General features: G+C 45.0%; 1 protein-coding gene across 4 annotated transcripts in view; it reads left to right on the forward strand.

Moving 5' to 3' along the window:
- myo7aa (myosin VIIAa) overlaps positions 1 to 16626 on the forward strand; it is a 33022-nt gene extending 16396 nt beyond the window's left edge. For 2 of the 4 annotated variants that reach the window (XM_053422463.1, XM_053422460.1), the window contains exons 19-49: positions 1291 to 1385; positions 1471 to 1555; positions 1679 to 1897; positions 2420 to 2527; positions 2618 to 2827; positions 2967 to 3173; positions 3348 to 3524; positions 3981 to 4070; positions 4155 to 4282; positions 4370 to 4496; positions 4595 to 4714; positions 5000 to 5173; positions 5342 to 5569; positions 5688 to 5855; positions 6239 to 6356; positions 6537 to 6663; positions 6814 to 6983; positions 7070 to 7260; positions 7591 to 7715; positions 8327 to 8484; positions 8603 to 8756; positions 9031 to 9186; positions 9594 to 9699; positions 9774 to 9887; positions 10987 to 11074; positions 11356 to 11462; positions 11612 to 11797; positions 12079 to 12195; positions 12288 to 12371; positions 12471 to 12590; positions 13389 to 16626. In XM_053422463.1, coding sequence (XP_053278438.1) covers positions 1291 to 1385; positions 1471 to 1555; positions 1679 to 1897; positions 2420 to 2527; positions 2618 to 2827; positions 2967 to 3173; positions 3348 to 3524; positions 3981 to 4070; positions 4155 to 4282; positions 4370 to 4496; positions 4595 to 4714; positions 5000 to 5173; positions 5342 to 5569; positions 5688 to 5855; positions 6239 to 6356; positions 6537 to 6663; positions 6814 to 6983; positions 7070 to 7260; positions 7591 to 7715; positions 8327 to 8484; positions 8603 to 8756; positions 9031 to 9186; positions 9594 to 9699; positions 9774 to 9887; positions 10987 to 11074; positions 11356 to 11462; positions 11612 to 11797; positions 12079 to 12195; positions 12288 to 12371; positions 12471 to 12590; positions 13389 to 13481 — 4350 coding nt within the window. In that variant the 3' untranslated portion in view covers positions 13482 to 16626. Of the gene's footprint in view, positions 1 to 1290; positions 1386 to 1470; positions 1556 to 1678; positions 1898 to 2419; positions 2528 to 2617; positions 2828 to 2966; positions 3174 to 3347; positions 3525 to 3980; positions 4071 to 4154; positions 4283 to 4369; positions 4497 to 4594; positions 4715 to 4999; positions 5174 to 5341; positions 5570 to 5687; positions 5856 to 6238; positions 6357 to 6536; positions 6664 to 6762; positions 6984 to 7069; positions 7261 to 7590; positions 7716 to 8326; positions 8485 to 8602; positions 8757 to 9030; positions 9187 to 9593; positions 9700 to 9773; positions 9888 to 10986; positions 11075 to 11355; positions 11463 to 11611; positions 11798 to 12078; positions 12196 to 12287; positions 12372 to 12470; positions 12591 to 13388 lie in introns of all 4 variants that reach the window. The other 2 variants (XM_053422462.1, XM_053422464.1) reach the window with 2 other exon arrangements.
- Positions 16627 to 17760: the final 1134 nt, after the last annotated feature.

Genomic DNA, 17760 nt, shown 5'->3' on the forward strand with positions numbered 1-17760 from the left:
TTTAGTGTTGTTTCCCTCGTGTCTCATTTGCTCAATAAAAGTAATAAAGTAATTTAAAGTATGTTTTGAATAAGTGAAATGCTGCTCTCACTGTTTCCAGTTCACATCCCTGCTGATAGGAAGTTCTGTGTTTTGGTTTCCAGCTCTGTGTGTCTGTGTGTGTGTCTGTGTGTGGGTTTGTGTGTGTGTTTTTATAATCTTTAAAACCTTGACTATGCACTTCAAGTCTGTATGTTTGTGTGAATGCGTAGGTGTGTGTGTGTGTGTGTATGTGTCGGTTTCCCGCCATGTGAGGGCAGATGTCATCCTAAGGTCAGAGGTCGCTGGTAAGGCACATCCGTCAGGAGGTGAAATGGAAACCAGAGCTCAGCACTTTGTGTTATTGTCTGTGACACTGTGAACAAACATTGTGTGTCCGCAGCTCGTTGTTCATATTGTGATCGTGAATCAGGAAGTGACCCAGCAGACGAGAGGAGCTTCAGATGTGTGGACGACGATGTTTAACATTTAACTTAGTTGTCATGTTCTGAAGCTGTGTGTGTTTTTTATTTTTTTAGCACCACCAGGGGGGGGGGGGGGGGGGGGGGGGGGGGGTGTTGTGTTTTCAGCCCTGGGTGTGTGTCGGTTGGTTGTTTGGATGGATGTGTGTGTGTCAGGGAAGAACATTGTGAGACAGAATAATTAATTGTGTGGAAATAGCTGCGGCTTGATTGAATATGAGGGGCCGGTTGTGTCTCTGTGTAGAGATGAGCTCTGTTGACTTTGAACATGTTGTTATTTTGGTCTCTAGATAAACAAATATTTTATAACATCTTTCTGCAGCTGTTGATCTGTCAAAGTTTAAAACAGTACAAATACTTTAAGGCTTTATGCTGGTCTCTCTCTCCGGCCTCATCGCTCAGCTGGACAGGAAGCAGCACAGGAGGTAGAGTGGGGGGGGGCAGTACCCACACTTCCCCGACAGGAAGTGGTCAGATCCGAGGTCAGATGGACAGATCACAAGAGGAGGAGATGAAGCCTCACATGTTTGTGTTCATTCATATGAAACATTAACAAGCTGCCACATTAGAGCCTGTCGGGGAAAAGGCTGAAGTTTAAGATTAATTCAACTTAATTTATCGCAGGGAGGAAACTTTTCAAAATGATTAAAGCAGCAGTCAATTAATTAAAACCTTTTTCTATATTTCATGTAAATAAATAATAAGAGTTAAATAAAGGGGCTGAGTTGTGGAGTTATTTGAAGCAGAGCAGCAGAATGTGTGTTATTATCAGTTGTGTGTGTCTGTGTAGGATCATCACGACATGCTGCTGGAGATCGAGAGGGACAAGGCCATCACTGACAAGGTCATCCTCATCCAGAAGGTGGTTCGAGGCTTCAAGGACAGGTGGGTCTGAAACCTGGAGACACAAGTGTCTTTGTGTCCCCGCGTCCTTCTACAACCACTGATCACACAAATCTCATGTCCTCAGGTCGAACTTCCTGAAGATGAGGAAGTCGGCCGTGTTCATCCAGAAAACATGGAGAGGATATCACTGCAGGAAGAACTATGGAGCTGTGAGGATCCACACGTCACACAAACACATTTGATTATAACTGTTATATGTCAGGAGGGTGGAGATCCATGATGCAGCACCGAGGTGGAGTCTCTCACTCTCACTCGTCCTCCCCTCTCTTCAGATGCGAGCCGGCTTCTCTCGCCTGCAGGCTCTGGTTCGCTCCAGGAAGCTGTGTGCGTCCTATCACGTGGCCCGGCAGCGGATCACGGGCTTCCAGGGCCGCTGCCGGGGGTTCCTGGTGCGCCGGGCCTTCAGGCACCGGCTGTGGGCCGTCATCACCATCCAGGCCGGCACCAGAGGCATGATCGCCCGGCGGCTGTACAAGAGGCTGAAGGGAGAGGTACACACACACAGGATCTCAGCTTCTACATGGTCTGCTTCTTTCTTCTGCTCCACTTCATGTTTTACCTTTTACTTTGGTAAACGGACACTGAAAAAAGTGTTTTACATTTAACTTAAAAAAGCTTTGTAAAGTTTACTTACTAGTAAGAACTGGTAGATACAGAACAATTTAGATTTAAAGTAGATTTTCCCCTAGGTATAAAATGTACTCAGATTTTTCTAGAACACTTAGACTACCTTTGTATCTAATTTTGAAAATATTGTAATTAACCACCTTTTATTTACTTTATTTCCAGTTGTTCCTCAGTAATATTTACGTATTATCTGATCTACATCACAGCACTATTTATAAACAGCTGTATTTACTTTCTAGATGAACATTTGACATATTAAACACAGTTAATAAAACTGAATTGAACCGTCTTACAGTTAAATAAATATAGAATGAGTTCTGCATTAATCTGCTACATTATAGATGATTTAATATGACGCCTTGTGTCCACCTCCTCCTCTGCTTCAGTACCGCAGGAGGCTGGAGGCCGAGAAGATGCGTCTCGCTGAAGAAACCAAACTGAGGAACCAGATGTCTGCGAAGAGAGCGAAGGCCGAGGCCGAGCGCAATCACAAAGTGAGGCTCCCACAAGAACGGCTTCTTCACGTTGACTTGCACTAAAGAGTTTTACCTTTTCTACCTAAACTAACGTACTTTATTTTGTAGGAGCGTCTGGCCAAGCTGGCCAAAGAGGACGCGGAGCGGGAGAAGAAGGAGAAGGAGGAGGCTCGGAGGAAGAAGGAGATGGTGGAGCAGATGGAGAAAGCTCGTCTGGAGCCCGTCAACGACTCGGACCTGGTGGACAAGATGTTCGGCTTCCTGGGGACCACCAACTCTTTCCCGGGGCAGGAGGGACAAGCTCCTGCCGGCTTCGAGGTGAACTACAGTTTGTGTTGCTGTAACTTCACATTTATAAACACACTGAATTGACAAATCTGAAAATGATGAATACATATTGTAAGGATTTAAAAACTCTGACCTGTCGTCAGTGACTGAAACTCTGTCTCCCCCTCAGGACCTGGAGCGAAGCCATCAAGAGCTGGAGGTGGAGGACCTGGACGAAGCTCTTCCTCTGCCTGAGGACGATGATGAAGAAGATCTGTCGGAGTACAAGTTCGCCAAGTATGCCGCCACCTACTTCCAGGGCAGCACCACTCACACCTACGTCCGCCGACCTCTCAAGCAGCCGCTGCTCTTCCACGACGACGAGGGAGACCAGCTGGTACGACACAGGAAACACAACATTAAAAAAAAATGGTGGAACTCAATCAGGAAAATCACTTCTGTTGAAATGAAAAACTGTCAAAGATCCTAGAACTGAAGCACAGTCTTTGGTCAAACTATAATTTGAATATGGATTATTTCCCCTGATCAACTCCATGAACCTTCCTCGCAGGCTGCTCTGGCGGTGTGGATCACAGTGCTGAGGTTCATGGGAGATCTGCCGGAGCCCAAGTACCACACGGCCATCAGCGACGGGAGCGAGAAGATCCCGGTCATGACCAAGATCTACGAGACGCTGGGAAAGAAGACGTACAAGAGGGAGCTGCAGGCGCTGCAGGGGGAGGGGGAGGTGAGCAGGAGGAGAACATCCAGTCTGAGGTCACAACACACATACGTCTGTCGGTCTCATTCATCAGCCTCGTTTCTATGATGAGAAACATCTCAGTCAGTTCTAAAACTGACCCACAGAGGATGAATACACATGTTTGTGTGACCCCTGACCTTTCACCTTCATAAGTTTTTTTATTAGCTTGTTATTGTCATCTTGAGAGAAGACACAGCTCCAACATTACCTCATAGTGTTATTACAACTTAGGTTTACATTTCATAACTACACACATTTTATTATTTCTTTAAATAACATGGACTTTGATGTGTTATTAAATAATACGTCCTGGAGCTTTCTCTAAACAGATCTTGTTAAATGTTCGGTCCTGGGTTACTTGACTGTGAGCGTTAGCATGGTAAGGTGTCATATGTGCAGGATCGTCTCTGATTGGTCGATGAGCTGTCTCTTGTCCCTCAGACGCCTCCGGCCGACGGCCACAAGAAGAACAGCGTCCGACACAAACTGGTGTCGCTCACTCTGAAGAAGAAATCCAAGATCACTGAGGAGGTGAGAGATGGAGAGAGAGACGAGGGGAGACTATAGTTTATATTTGACTTAGATCGAGAACATTCACAGTTCGATGCCTCACAGGTCACCAAGCGCCTGAACGATGGGGAGTATGGTGTCACTGGGAACAGCATGCTGGAGGACCGGCCCACCTCCAACCTGGAGAAGCTTCACTTCATCATCGGGAACGGGATCCTGAGACCAGCGCTGAGGTGAACACTGACCGTGTGTCTGCAATGTGAACAGAGCTGTTAATAACACAATATAACTGTGTGTGTGTGTGTGTGTGTGTGTGTCAGGGATGAGATCTACTGTCAGATCTGTAAGCAGCTGAGTCAGAACCCGTCTAAGAGTTCTCACGCTCGAGGCTGGATCCTCATCTCTCTGTGCGTCGGCTGCTTCGCCCCGACAGAGAAGTTTGTCAAGGTCAGAACATCCAACGTTGGTTTATTGTATTTACACATAGAAAGAAGAAATTCAACCTGATCCGCCTGAATCCTAAATGTTTTGTGTTTTGAACTCAGTACCTGAGGAACTTCATCAGCAGCGGTCCTCCAGGTTACGCTCCGTACTGCGAGGAGAGGCTGAGACGGACGTTCGCTAACGGGACGAGAACACAACCTCCGTCCTGGCTGGAGCTGCAGGTGCACACACACAGACACACACACACAGACACACACACACACACAGACACACACACACACCCACTGCAGGTCAGAGGTCAAATAAAGTACAAATATATTGTAAGTCTTTTAGTTAAAGAGTTTGAAAAGAGGATTTAGAAGTTTTAGTGAATGCAGCATCAGGGCAGTTTGAATTCCAGGTCTGAGAAACAGTTGGAGTGACGCAGCAGATGCAGAGATATGTTATTAATACAGTCTAATAAACTGTGTTTGAACACTAATCAACCAAAGCTCCTTCACGTCCAGGCCACCAAGTCGAAGAAGCCCATCATGCTGCCGGTGACGTTCATGGACGGCACGACCAAGACGCTGCTGACCGACTCGGCCACCACGGCCAAGGAGCTGTGCATCGCCCTGTCGGACAAGATCAGCCTGCGGGACCGCTTCGGCTTCTCCCTGTACATCGCTCTGTTTGACAAGGTAGAGGAGGAGCCTGTAACTCCTCAGACTCCTGGAGGAGTGGAGATCAGACTAATGTCACAACTGTTGGAATCATGCTCCTAATAAGAGAGTTTATTAACGGGTTATTATAAACATTTAAAATGATTTCCCCTCACTGTTGCAGTAATGCCCCTTGTCCTCCTGCAGGTGTCCTCTCTAGGCAGCGGGAACGACCATGTGATGGACGCCGTGTCGCAGTGCGAGCAGTACGCCAAGGAGCAGGGGGCCCAGGAGAGGAACGCCCCCTGGAGGCTGTTCTTCAGGAAGGAGATCTTCACGCCCTGGCACTGCCCCAGCGACGACCTGGTCGCCACCAACCTCATCTACCAGCAAACTGTGAGGGGCGTCAAGTTCGGAGAATACCGCTGCGACAGGGTGACGGCATTCAAATAGTTTGGTCCTTAATTTGACATTTTATGAATGTACGAGTGTCTTGTCTGTTTCTATGAAGTGGGTGTGTAACCTGTCAGTGGTTCTGGCTCTGGCTCCTCAGGAGGACCTGGCGGAACTGGCCTCTCAGCAGTACTACGTGGACTACGGCTCAGAGATCCTTCTGGAGCGGCTGCTCAGCCTCATCCCCTCCTACATCCCCGACAGAGAGATCAGCCCCTCCAGGACCGTGGAGAAATGGGCCCATTTCATCATGGCTGCCCACAAAAAGGTGCCGGTCCCTGGGCTAATGTGGGTCCATGTGGGCCCTGTGTGTTTATCCAGAACAGAAACCTGCTGTGATGTTTCACACAGAGAAAGAACAAACTGCTTTATCTAAAATAAAATCCAGTATTAACAACAATATTATCAATTCGCTAAAATAACCAAAGCAGGACAGAATTAAAACAGTTTTCAATGAGCTCTAGATGCAGGTGAGATGTTACATGTGAGTAGGTTTGCATTAATATAGATGGAAATAACAATTGTCTTGTATTTGCATGAACGTTAACTGCATGTGACACCATCTGCTGCAGAGACACCATACAGATGTTTCTCTTCCTTTTCAAACAATAATGATAATCTCTCCCCCACCCCCCCCCTCTCTCTGCTCAGGGCATCTACACCCAGAAGAGGTTTGACCCTCAGAAGGTGAAGGAGGAGGTGGTCGACTTCGCTCGTCACAAGTGGCCTCTGCTCTTCTCTCGATTCTACGAAGCCTTCAAATTCTCAGGTGACGTCTACAACCTCGAACAAGTCATCCATCCACAACTGATCAGTTCAGCTTCACCTGGAAATCTAAAAAATAACGCTAAATAACTATGATATATGATAAAGTAACAATAACAATAACACTTTTGTTTTATGAATCCTAAAAACCCATCTCTCCTCCTCCTCCTCTTCTCCCTCTCAGGTCCCAGTTTGCCTAAAAACGACCTGATCGTGGCCGTCAACTGGACCGGAGTTTATTTTGTAGACGAGCAGGAGCAGGTCCTGTTAGAACTCTCCTTCCCAGAAATCAGTGCGGTGTCCAGCAGCAGGTGAGGCATGCTGGGAGCTGTAGTCCCCTGATCGACCAAGAAGTATTAGATAGTTTAGAGTTTGATTCTCTAGCTCTGTTCACTGAGGCGTCAAATCAGAAAATGCATGTTCATGTCGTTCAGTGTGAATAAACAGGTTTTATTTTTCAGCGGAGGGAAGCTGCAGGGTCAGAGTTTCACGTTGGCGACCATCAAAGGTGAAGAGTACACGTTCACCTCCAACAACGCAGAGGACATCCGGGACCTGGTGGTGACCTTCCTGGAGGGCCTGAGGAAGAGGTCAAAGTTCGTGGTGGCGCTACAAGACAACCCCAGCCCCAGTGAGTCCACACAGGACGGTTCTTACCCTGTTGTGTGTTTTGTGATGAAATGAATAATAAAGCTGCTCTTTGTGTGTTTGCTGCAGCTGGGGAGGAGTCCACGTTCCTCAGCTTCCTGAAGGGAGACCTGATCCTGTTGGACCAGGACACCGGCGAGCAGGTCCTCAACTCTGGTTGGGCGCACGGCGTCAACGAGCGGACCAATCAGAGAGGAGATTTCCCAGCTGACTGCATCTATGTCCTGCCCACCATGGCTCGACCGCCACAGGAAGTCGTGGTGAGAGGAAATCAAATGTCTGAGGTCAACACAGTAAAATACAATTAGAGACTTTAAACTAAATTAAAACACAGAAGCTGCTCAAGCCTTGATTCTCGTTCTTCTCACAAACAAACAAAAACCATCAGGGTCATAGAAATCATTAATGGATTCAATTATTAAGGGTCAAGCTTTGTTATTCTCACACAATGAGAATGAGGTGAAACATTAATGTCATAGTTTCCTTCTGATCAAATTTAATCAGACAACATTTGACTCTTCTACATTTTGTGTGAAGACAGAAACTGTCCAGTCTAATGTTTTGTGATCTGCTGGTTTCAAACCAATCAGGCACTGGTGACCATGACACCGGACCAGCGACAGGAGTCGGTTCGTGTGTCACAGCTCGTTCTGCCCGAGAGTGACGACAGAATGAAACCCTACACACTGGAGGAGTTCTCCTACGACTACTTCAGGTACACACACACACACACACACACACACACACACACACACACACACACACACACACACACACACTATGAACATAAATGATGTACACATGCTGCAAACACAAGCACAGAACAAGCAGACACACACACAGAAGCAGTTCACTCTGGAAAGAGGTTTTATTGATTATCAATGTGTGTAGCTCTGACTGAGTCGTCCCACTAAACTAAAACACTGGATATTACCCATGATCCTCTGCTTCCTGAAGCAGAAGAGCTGCAGCTGTAACAAATCCACCAAATACTGTTTAGAATTGATAAACTCTGGTTTTTAATAACTTCTGAGTGTTTTGAACTGATCTCAGTTCAGCTTCACTCTTCAGCTGCAGCTGGTTGTGTCTGTGACTCTCAGTCAGTTCTTCTCTCAGGAGATGGAACCCACTCACCAGAGTTACAGAGAACAGACGCTCAGGGAGAGAAGGAGGAAACTTTCTACTTGTTCACACTCACTTTCATCAAGCTGCTGGTTTAGGGTCAAAAAGTTGCTTTAAATGCAGATGTGCAGGACTTAATACACGAGGGAGAAAGTTCATGATGTGCTCATGTCAGTGTGTCACTAACTAACCTGCTTCTCTCAGGCCTCCTCCCAAACACACCCTGAGCAGAGTGATGGTCACTAAGAATCGTGGGAAGGACAAACTGTGGAGCTGCACCAGGGAGCCGCTCAAACTGCCGCTGCTGAAGAAGGTGGTGAACCACGAGGAGCTGAGTCAGGACGCCTGCATGTCCTTCATCGATATCCTTCAAACAGCCAGAGGGACACACTCCATGTGTCCAGCTGAATGTGTTCATCTCCTTTCTGTCATTTGTATTGAAACTCAGCCGGTTGTGTTGTTCCTTGACGTGTGTTCCACCGGTGATGAAGTACATGGGCGACTACCCGTCCAAACGCACGCGCTCCGTCAACGAGCTGACGGACCAGATCTTTGAGGGAGCGCTGAAGGCCGAACCTCTGAAGGACGAGATCTACTGTCAGATCCTCAAGCAGCTGACTGACAACCACGTCAAGTGTGTAAACCCACAACATCACCGACAACACAATCAGTGATGAAGTCTGGTTTGAGCTCTTTGGAAAGATCTTTGCCAGAGTCCACAGTGAACCCTGCAAACAGTGACACACACAAAGTGTTACGGTCTGAAAACATGTCGATTTAAAAAAAAAAACAGGTTCCATTTTCTAACATCTTAACTGGACTGTGCAGCATTAGTTGCATTCAGTGTTTATTAATTCTTGAGTGTGACGTGTGTGCAGCAGCTGACTGTGAGTTGTGTTCTCCTGCAGGTACAGTGAGGAGAAAGGCTGGGAGCTGCTGTGGTTGTGCACTGGTTTGTTTCCTCCCAGTAACGTGCTGCTGCCTCACATCCAGCGCTTCCTGCAGTCGAAGAGACACCACCCGCTGTCTGGAGACTGTATGCAGAGGCTGCACAAAGCTCTACGGTGAAACTCCACCCGAGTCTGTTCTCAGGGAAACATGCATCACATGTCTCGTTAATGTTTAGATTATCATACCGGACATTTCATGGTTACACCTGAAACCGGCTCATTCAACTTTTAAAAACAACAAAAGAGGCAGCATGTTGAATTCCACTTTTTAACATTTATTTTTCTTCTCGACCAATTAAATGAGTGTTTTGCTTCTTGGTACTTTTATTTTCTTGAGTGATGTAAGTGCAGAGTGTGCTGCAGGAGGAAGGATAAAAAAAAAAACAGGTTTAAAAACCAGTCAAATATTTGTGTCTTGAAACCTCCAGTAGACGTCTCACATCTACAAGTTAAGGTCCAGACTTCGATTTGATTTTAAGAATTGAAGTATCTCTAACTTGTCCTTGTCTTCGTGGGACCAGTAACGGATCCAGGAAGTACCCCCCCCACCTGGTGGAGGTGGAGGCGATCCAACACAAAACAACGCAGATCTTCCACAAGGTCTATTTCCCCGATGACACAGATGAGGTAGGACGCACAGACGCAGATAAACTGTGAGACGGTTTGAACCGAGTGTTTCAGTGTTTGTCTGGAACCTGCAGGCGTTCGAGGTGGAGTCCAGCACCAAGGCCAAGGACTTCTGTCAGAACATCTCCACCCGGCTGCTGCTCAAAGCTCCGGAAGGCTTCAGCCTCTTCGTCAAGATCTCAGACAAGGTCAAAGATTCTTCAATATGTTTAGGGTTGTTAGGGAAAAAACATTTTCAGTTGCATGACATGGTATATTCTATGCAGCTGAGAGGTCGGTGTTGTTGTAGAAGTTGATGATGATGAAGGAAGGACCCTGAGGACCCAGTACTTTCAGTATAACAACGTTTATTACAAGAAATTACAGGTCGGGACGGGCATCTAGATACACAAGCCAAAAGTGAAATCTGACTTGCAGAGGTCGAAAGCACATTTATATAGGGAGGCTGGTTCCGCCCATGACTTCAGGTAAAACACATCCCACATGGGATTTCTGACTAAAGAAGGTCCTGTTTCTGTGTCTGAAGATGAAGGCACATTGGTCCATTAGCTGGTCAGAGATAATAAGTCAAAGGTCATCCCAAAAAGGTAGAGAACAAATAAGATAAACATCTGGAGGACTCCCTGAGAATGTCTGAGAGTCCAGAAGATAGGCATCATAAAAAAAATCCATTTCATCTCTCATATGAAGTTATACAAGAGATGCAGTTGCCTCTACTCGCCAGTAGGTGGCACAAGATGCCAAAGTACAAATACGTACATTCACTAACATGAAGTAAACAGAGTCTGTTTCCCTCGTGTGTCACGACTGATGACGTCATCAGGCTAATGATGAGGTCACTAAGACGTCACTCCAGATAAATACTGTAGACAGCGAATCACATCACTGACAGTTTGTGTGTTTGTTCCCTGTTATTGATGATGTTTTCCTGCACGTGGCATCTATTGCACTTCTGTCTGTCCTGGGAGAGGGATCCCTCACATGTGGCTCTCTCTGAGGTTTCTACATATTTTTACCCTGTTAAAAGGGTTTTTAGTAGTTTTTCCTTACTCGTGCTGAGGGTTAAGGACAGAGGATGTCTCACCCTGTTAAAGCCCTATGAGATGAATTGTAATTTGTGAATATGGGCTATACAAATAAAATTTGATTGATTGATTGATGAAATGTAAGCCTGTCATTATGTTTTAAACACATGCCAAAATGATCTACAACGAATACACGACAATGAATTTTTTATAGCATTAAAAAGTAAATTCTGTTCATAAGTGGATTTCCTGTGTTCTGCAGGTGATCAGTGTTCCAGAGGGAGATTTCTTCTTTGACTTTGTCCGACATTTAACCGACTGGATCAAGAAGTCTCGTCCGGTGAAAGACGGTTGGTTCCAGTTTCTGTTTCTGAAGAAATGTTTTCAGATCAACTTCAGTGTTTCTCTTGTTTGTCTCGTTTCTAACACACTGGAAAAAGATCTGACCTGTGAACAGACGCTTGATCTTATCGTTGGTTCAGGTTCGCTCCACATGCAGGAGGAAGAAGCAACGTGTTGAAACATCTCAAACACAAACATCAGGACTTTCATGTTGACTGAACAGAACCTGCACCTGAAATCAATATGTCACCAGAGTCTGCAGGTTAATCTCTGGTTTCTTCTCTCGCAGGTGTCGTCCCCTCTCTGACCTACCAGGTGTTCTTCATGAAGAAGCTTTGGACCACCACAGTTCCAGGGAAGGACTCCTTCGCAGATTCCATCTTCCACTACTACCAGGTCAGTCTCATGGTTTTCACACTGAGGAACACGGTGACACTACTTTAATTATAAATTCAACACAATCATCCTCTCTAGCTGTTCCTAAATGAGTCGTGTTACTACTTAACTTGAACTGTACCATTGTGTGTTTAATGTACTAATGTCAGGAGCTGCCTAAATACTTGCGTGGCTACCACAAGTGTTCCCGAGAAGAGGTTTTCCAACTGGCAGCGCTCATCTACCGCGTCAAGTTCGAAGACGACAAATCTCACTTTCCTACAATTCCCAAGATGCTTCGGGAGCTGGTTCCTCAGGACCTGATTCGCCAGATGTCCCCGGACGACTGGAAAAGAGTAAATCAAACAAAACTGATATTAAATGTTTACTGGAGTCAAATGATGTGTAATTTATACTATTGCATGATTTATGACCTCATCTAATTAATGATGTTTTTGTAAGATTCAAAATACACAAATAATAACGTCCCTCCAGTCGTTCATAAGTTAAAGAAGATATTCTCACGTATATTCAACAAGCTTCATGTTTTTTTTTAGATTTAAACTCGATCTTTGCTTTAAATCCAGACTTGGTCTGAGTTGATTCATGATTGATTCAACGTGTGTGTGTGTTTCAGTCTGTGGTGGCGTACTTCAACAAGCAGGCCGGTAAATCCAGGGAAGAGGCCAAACTGATGTTCCTGAAGATTATCTACAAATGGCCGACCTTTGGCTCCGCCTTCTTCGAGGTCAAGGTAAACACACCTGAGATTTTCAATATAAAACAAACACAACACATTAGATAAATGATCAGTGGACATTCACACAATCTGCTTCTTGTCTCTAGCAAACCACAGAACCCAACTTCCCAGAGATCCTGCTGATCGCCATCAACAAGCAGGGAGTCAGTCTCATCGACCCCAAGACCAAGGTCTGTGTTTGAATCAGAGTCCAGAGACCAGGGGATAGGGTGGAGTGGACTTTAACTGTGTGTGTGTGTCTGTGTGTGTGTGTGTGTGTGTGTGTGCAGGACATCCTGATCACACACCCCTTCACCAAGATCTCCAACTGGAGCAGTGGGAACACCTACTTCCACATCACCATCGGGAACCTGGTCAGAGGAAGCAAACTGCTGTGTGAGACCTCACTGGTAGGGGGCAGCAACACACACACACTCACAGACTTACACACTCACACACTCACACACTCACACACTCACACACTCACACACTCACACACACAGACTTACACACTCACACACTCACACACTCACTCACGGACTCACGGACTCACACACTCACACACACACACACACTCACAGAGTCACACACTCACAGACTCACGCACTCACGCTCACACACACTCACACACTCACACACTCACACACTCACACACTCATACACACTCATACACACTCACAGACTCACACACTCACACACTCACACACTCATACACACTCATACACACTCACAGACTCACACACTCACACACTCACACACTCACACACTCATACACACTCACACACTCACGCTCACACACACTCACACACTCACACACACTCACACACTGACAGACTCACAGACACACACTCACTCACGCTCACACACTCACACACTCACAGACTTACACACTCAAACACTCACACACTCACACACTCACGCTCACACACTCACACACTCACACACTCACACACTCACAAACTCACACACTCACAGACTTACACACTCAAACACTCACACACTCACACACTCACGCTCACACACTCACGCTCACACACTCAGACACTCACACACGCACACACGCACACACACTCACACACACTCACAGACTCACACACTCACACACTCACACACTCCAGCATATGAGCAGGAACTAATATGAATTATATTCTTGATGTGTTCACTATCGAGGTGAGTTCTTCCAGGTAACGTTGTGTGTTTCATCACAGGGTTACAAGATGGACGACCTCTTGACCTCTTACATCAGTCAGATGCTGTCCTCCATGAACAAGCAGCGCTCTGGGCGGGGCCACAGCAAGTGAACTTCTTACTGGCAGGAGGCCGCTGAGCTCGTCCGGCTCTTGCGCCCTATAGGCCAGCACTGCAGCTGGGGGCGGACCTTCGCCCACCAGCTGTGGAGGATGAGCCGCAGTCCTTCTAACAGCTCCCAAGGGTCAAAGGTCTCCGTGGAGAGTTCGGCCGTCAGCAGCGAGGACCCCGGAGAAGGCCCCAGCAACTATGACCCCCGCAAACACAACTACGACGAGGACGAGCCGTCCAGCGAGGACGACTACCTGTAACACACCTCTCCGTCCAGCAGGTGGCAGACCTGAGACAAACACAGCAGTCAGTCCTGCCGCCATGTGTCCATCGTTCTTCTGCCAAGTTCAGAGGACAGGGTTCCTGTGCAGGTCCGGACACAAGAGGTCACACTCGACATCATCTTTCACCAGGAGACCCCCGACTAGTGCGTCTGTTGTGTAAACCACCCTCACCACATCCTCTTCTCTGATTGGCTGTAGTTGTCTGCGACTCCTCTTAATATTTAGTCTTTTAGTCTTTGAAGAGTTCCATGTAACATCTGTCGACTGCCGATCAAACGCTGATTTAGCTGATTTTGAGTCGGAGTGGAAATCCGTTAGAAAGTTGCAGCGCCTCCATGTTGAAGCCGTCTTCACTGTCTCACGTGCTGCTTAAACATATTCACATGTTCCAGTGAGGGCGACCTCCTCTGAGGGAGTGATCATGTGATCAGGTGTGGAAAGAACCAGGCTCAACTTTCTGTGATTGAAAGTCGAGTTAAAGATTTCGGGCTGTAGCTCCACATCGTCTCAGATCACAGGTTTCTCTGCTCCGCCCTCGAACTGGGACTGAAGAACCAGTTGTGGAGAGAAACTCTCCAGTGACACCAGCATGTCAACGAGGTTCCTGCAGCGTTTACAAAATTACAAATCTTCTCAGAAGTTACTGAAAAGCCTTAAATTTAACTCTTTAAGGTTTTAAGCGTTTTCTCTCGGCGGCTGTGAACTTAACTGTTAGTTATGATTGAAATGAACAGTCAGCCACATCAAGGGATTTATTATTTTACTAAGAATTACTGTTAACTGGGAAATCTGATCAATTAAACTTAATGAATGATTGTCCCTAATGGTTTTACATCTTTAGCAATATGATTGTATAAAAAACAGAAATGGTATTAAAAAGCTCTTACATTTAATTTGAAAAGTTAAAATGCACGTTAACATATGATCATAATAACTTTTTAAAGATTCTCAACATTCCGGCCTCTAAGCTGCAGACAGATATTATTGCTCCTGTGTTGGTGCATCTTAAAACTGACAAAGTTTTAAAAGGTTAAAGGTTTTTTTGTCGTCTGAACCTTCTTCAGTGTTGATCTGTGCAGAATATGATTTCCAGTGATGTGAAGCTCCCCCTGTCTGCGACTCACTGAATTACACCTGTACCTGATGTTTATGGCCTAAACTGTGTGTAACCCTGTGTGTTTTCTAATCCATGGTTTTTGTTTACATCTCTTTTGTTTAATGTTGTTTAATATTATCAGATTTTAATTTTTTCTAATTTAATTTCATGCCTTAATTGTTTATTTATGTAGAAACAACATCACCCAGCATCCAGTGGGGTGCAGCTGCTGTTTCTATGGGGCTTCTCTAATATTCATGTCAGGCTACTTTAGCTATTAATGTCTCTAAGCAGCTAAAAAAGTTCATAACATGAGTTAAATCGTCTTTTATCAAAATACTGTCATGATCACAGTCCAATAGTTGTTGATTTTGGAAGTTATTACAAATGTCATTTGTCTTTTGACACGTTGAAGTTCGTGGATGAACACTGTGCACTTCAAAAAGGGAAAGTTCAAAGTTATTTACAGAGATGTTAAGAATGATCTGTTTACATGGAAAGTGTAAAATCCTCAGTGTGACTAAATAAAAACTAACTTTGTAGAAATAGACTCACTGAAGGAGCCACACCTCGGCTGAGCAGGAAGTGAATGAATCTGTGTCTGAACCTCAGGGTCTGAATCCAGTAATTCATGAGGGATATTGAGAAGTCAAAGTAAATCACCTTCCAGATGTGGATGGATCCTGGGCTGGGGTTTGAAGCGTTGCTTAAAGTTCAAATGTTTAAATTGACTCAAATGTTTTTCTTGTATTAATGTATTGTTAAAGATAACCACTGATGAATTTATCTTTGAGCTAATTTGAATTAAGACTTTAAGTGGTACTTTGCATAAAGATTTCCTAATCTTCAATAGGATTGTTGTTGTTTTTGTTGAAAGTTTCTGTCATTTCACAACAAAACAATAACTTTAAATGAGATCCCAGAAGACAGAATATGTAAAAGCAGAAAAACAAGTTGAACGATGACTTCACGGTCCCAGTGTCTGTCCACTTGAGGACTCGTCTCCTTCCAAGGCTGCATTGACAACAACTGGATTAGTTCATATACAACAGATTTGGTTTTTCCACAGTTAAACTTCAGTAAACATCAGTTGGTTTAAATCAATCAACTCGTGTTATGTTTTAAGTTATTTTAAAATTCTAATCCTGTAGAACTATGTCATCAGTAGTATAACGTTTTGCTGGTGCAGGTAAAGACTTGTAAGTTTGGTCGTTAACAATTAATCTTCATTTGATTTAAACGTGTTCATGTGATGAATCAAATCATTTATTTGATATAAAGATTTACACCGTTTGTCTTATTTTCCTTTGTGTGTTTGTGCTCAGTGAAAACTCTGCCTTGTGAGAAAGATTAAAAAATGAGTTCACACGATGAAAACTTCTTTAACTTTCACTGGAGGTTTCACTTGTATCAAAAATACATAGACTGGGATTTGAACTGTGCCAATGGTTTCATCTGAAACCTTCATGTTGTTCAGGTTGTTGTCTTTTTTCTGGACTGATGCAAACGTGTGTTGTTTGGTGTTGTGTTGTATTTGAGTTGGTTTGTTAGATTTAGTTTTGACTCTTGTCTGAGAAATGTTCTCACTTTTGTATGAAACATTAACTTGTTGTGACTTTACTGATATAAATGAAATAATTTTGGGTTATTGTGTTACTTGTTTAATTGTGAGTTGTGTGTCATATCGTTGTCCTGATCAATCATCACTTGAATAATTGATTTAACAAGTTTTTGTCCAAATACATCTTCAATAAAAAGTAACAATTATTTCTCATTTGTTTCGAGTTTGTTAAAGATTAACGAGAAACTCTTTGTAATCTCAGACTTCCAGTTTCCTGATGATCCAGATCTGACACCAGGTCAGATCAGGGCGGCGCAGCACAGAAGGGCGACAGAGTCAAACTTCCAAAAGCAACTTCTCATGATCTTTATTCAGAACAACTAAAACTATATTTGGCACAAACCTGCAGCCAAACTGAAACGACCCGTCCTGGACGTTCCTCGTGAAGGAACACGGAACCTTCTGGTGATACATTCACTTCAGTACAAAGAGGAACGACAGCGTCTCATCCTCTGATTTACATTCAGTCAGTGTGCAGATCACACACAGCATCCAGACACTCACACACTGATTAGTCTAACACATGGGTCAAGGTTTGGTCTAATGCAGCTGAACATGAGAAGGTACAGAAGACACTGAGACGTCTCCTGCTCCGAAGCCTTCACAGCTTCAGAGCTTCTCCTCGTTCTCCTTCCTTTGGCTTTGATGAGCTGAGAAACATGAGATGGGGAAAGCGACTCGAGTCTACAGCAGTTTATATTGTTGTCTTCTTCGTTGGTGTGAGGTTACGTTTCTTTGATGTCTTGCGTTGTTGAGCTCAGCTGGTGTTGAAGGATGAAATGTTCTGAAGCATGTCGGCCTCTGGGCTCGTGGTGGGAACTGTCCACTGCCAGGACGCTGCAGTGTGAACCTGTTCCTGGACTCATGTCCAGAATCTAGCTCAGCTCAGCTCAGATCAGATCAGATCAGTTCAGTTCAGTTCAGTTTAGTTCAGCTCAGATCAGTTCAGCTCAGCTCAGCTCAGCTCAGCTCAGCTCAGCTCAGATCAGCTCAGCTCAGTTCAGTTCAGCTCAGCTCAGCTCAGCTCAGATCAGTTCAGTTCAGCTCAGATCAGATCAGTTCAGTTCAGCTCAGATCAGATCAGTTCAGTTCAGTTCAGTTCAGCTCAGATCAGTTCAGCTCAGATCAGTTCAGCTCAGATCAGTTCAGCTCAGCTCAGATCAGATCAGTTCAGCTCAGCTCAGCTCCGCTCAGTTCAGTTCAGCTCAGATCAGTTCAGCTCAGTTCAGATCAGTTCAGTTCAGCTCAGTTCAGTTCAGCTCAGATCAGTTCAGTTCAGT

Source organism: Pleuronectes platessa, chromosome 5 (assembly GCF_947347685.1).
Source record: "Pleuronectes platessa chromosome 5, fPlePla1.1, whole genome shotgun sequence".
NCBI lineage: Eukaryota > Metazoa > Chordata > Actinopteri > Pleuronectiformes > Pleuronectidae > Pleuronectes > Pleuronectes platessa.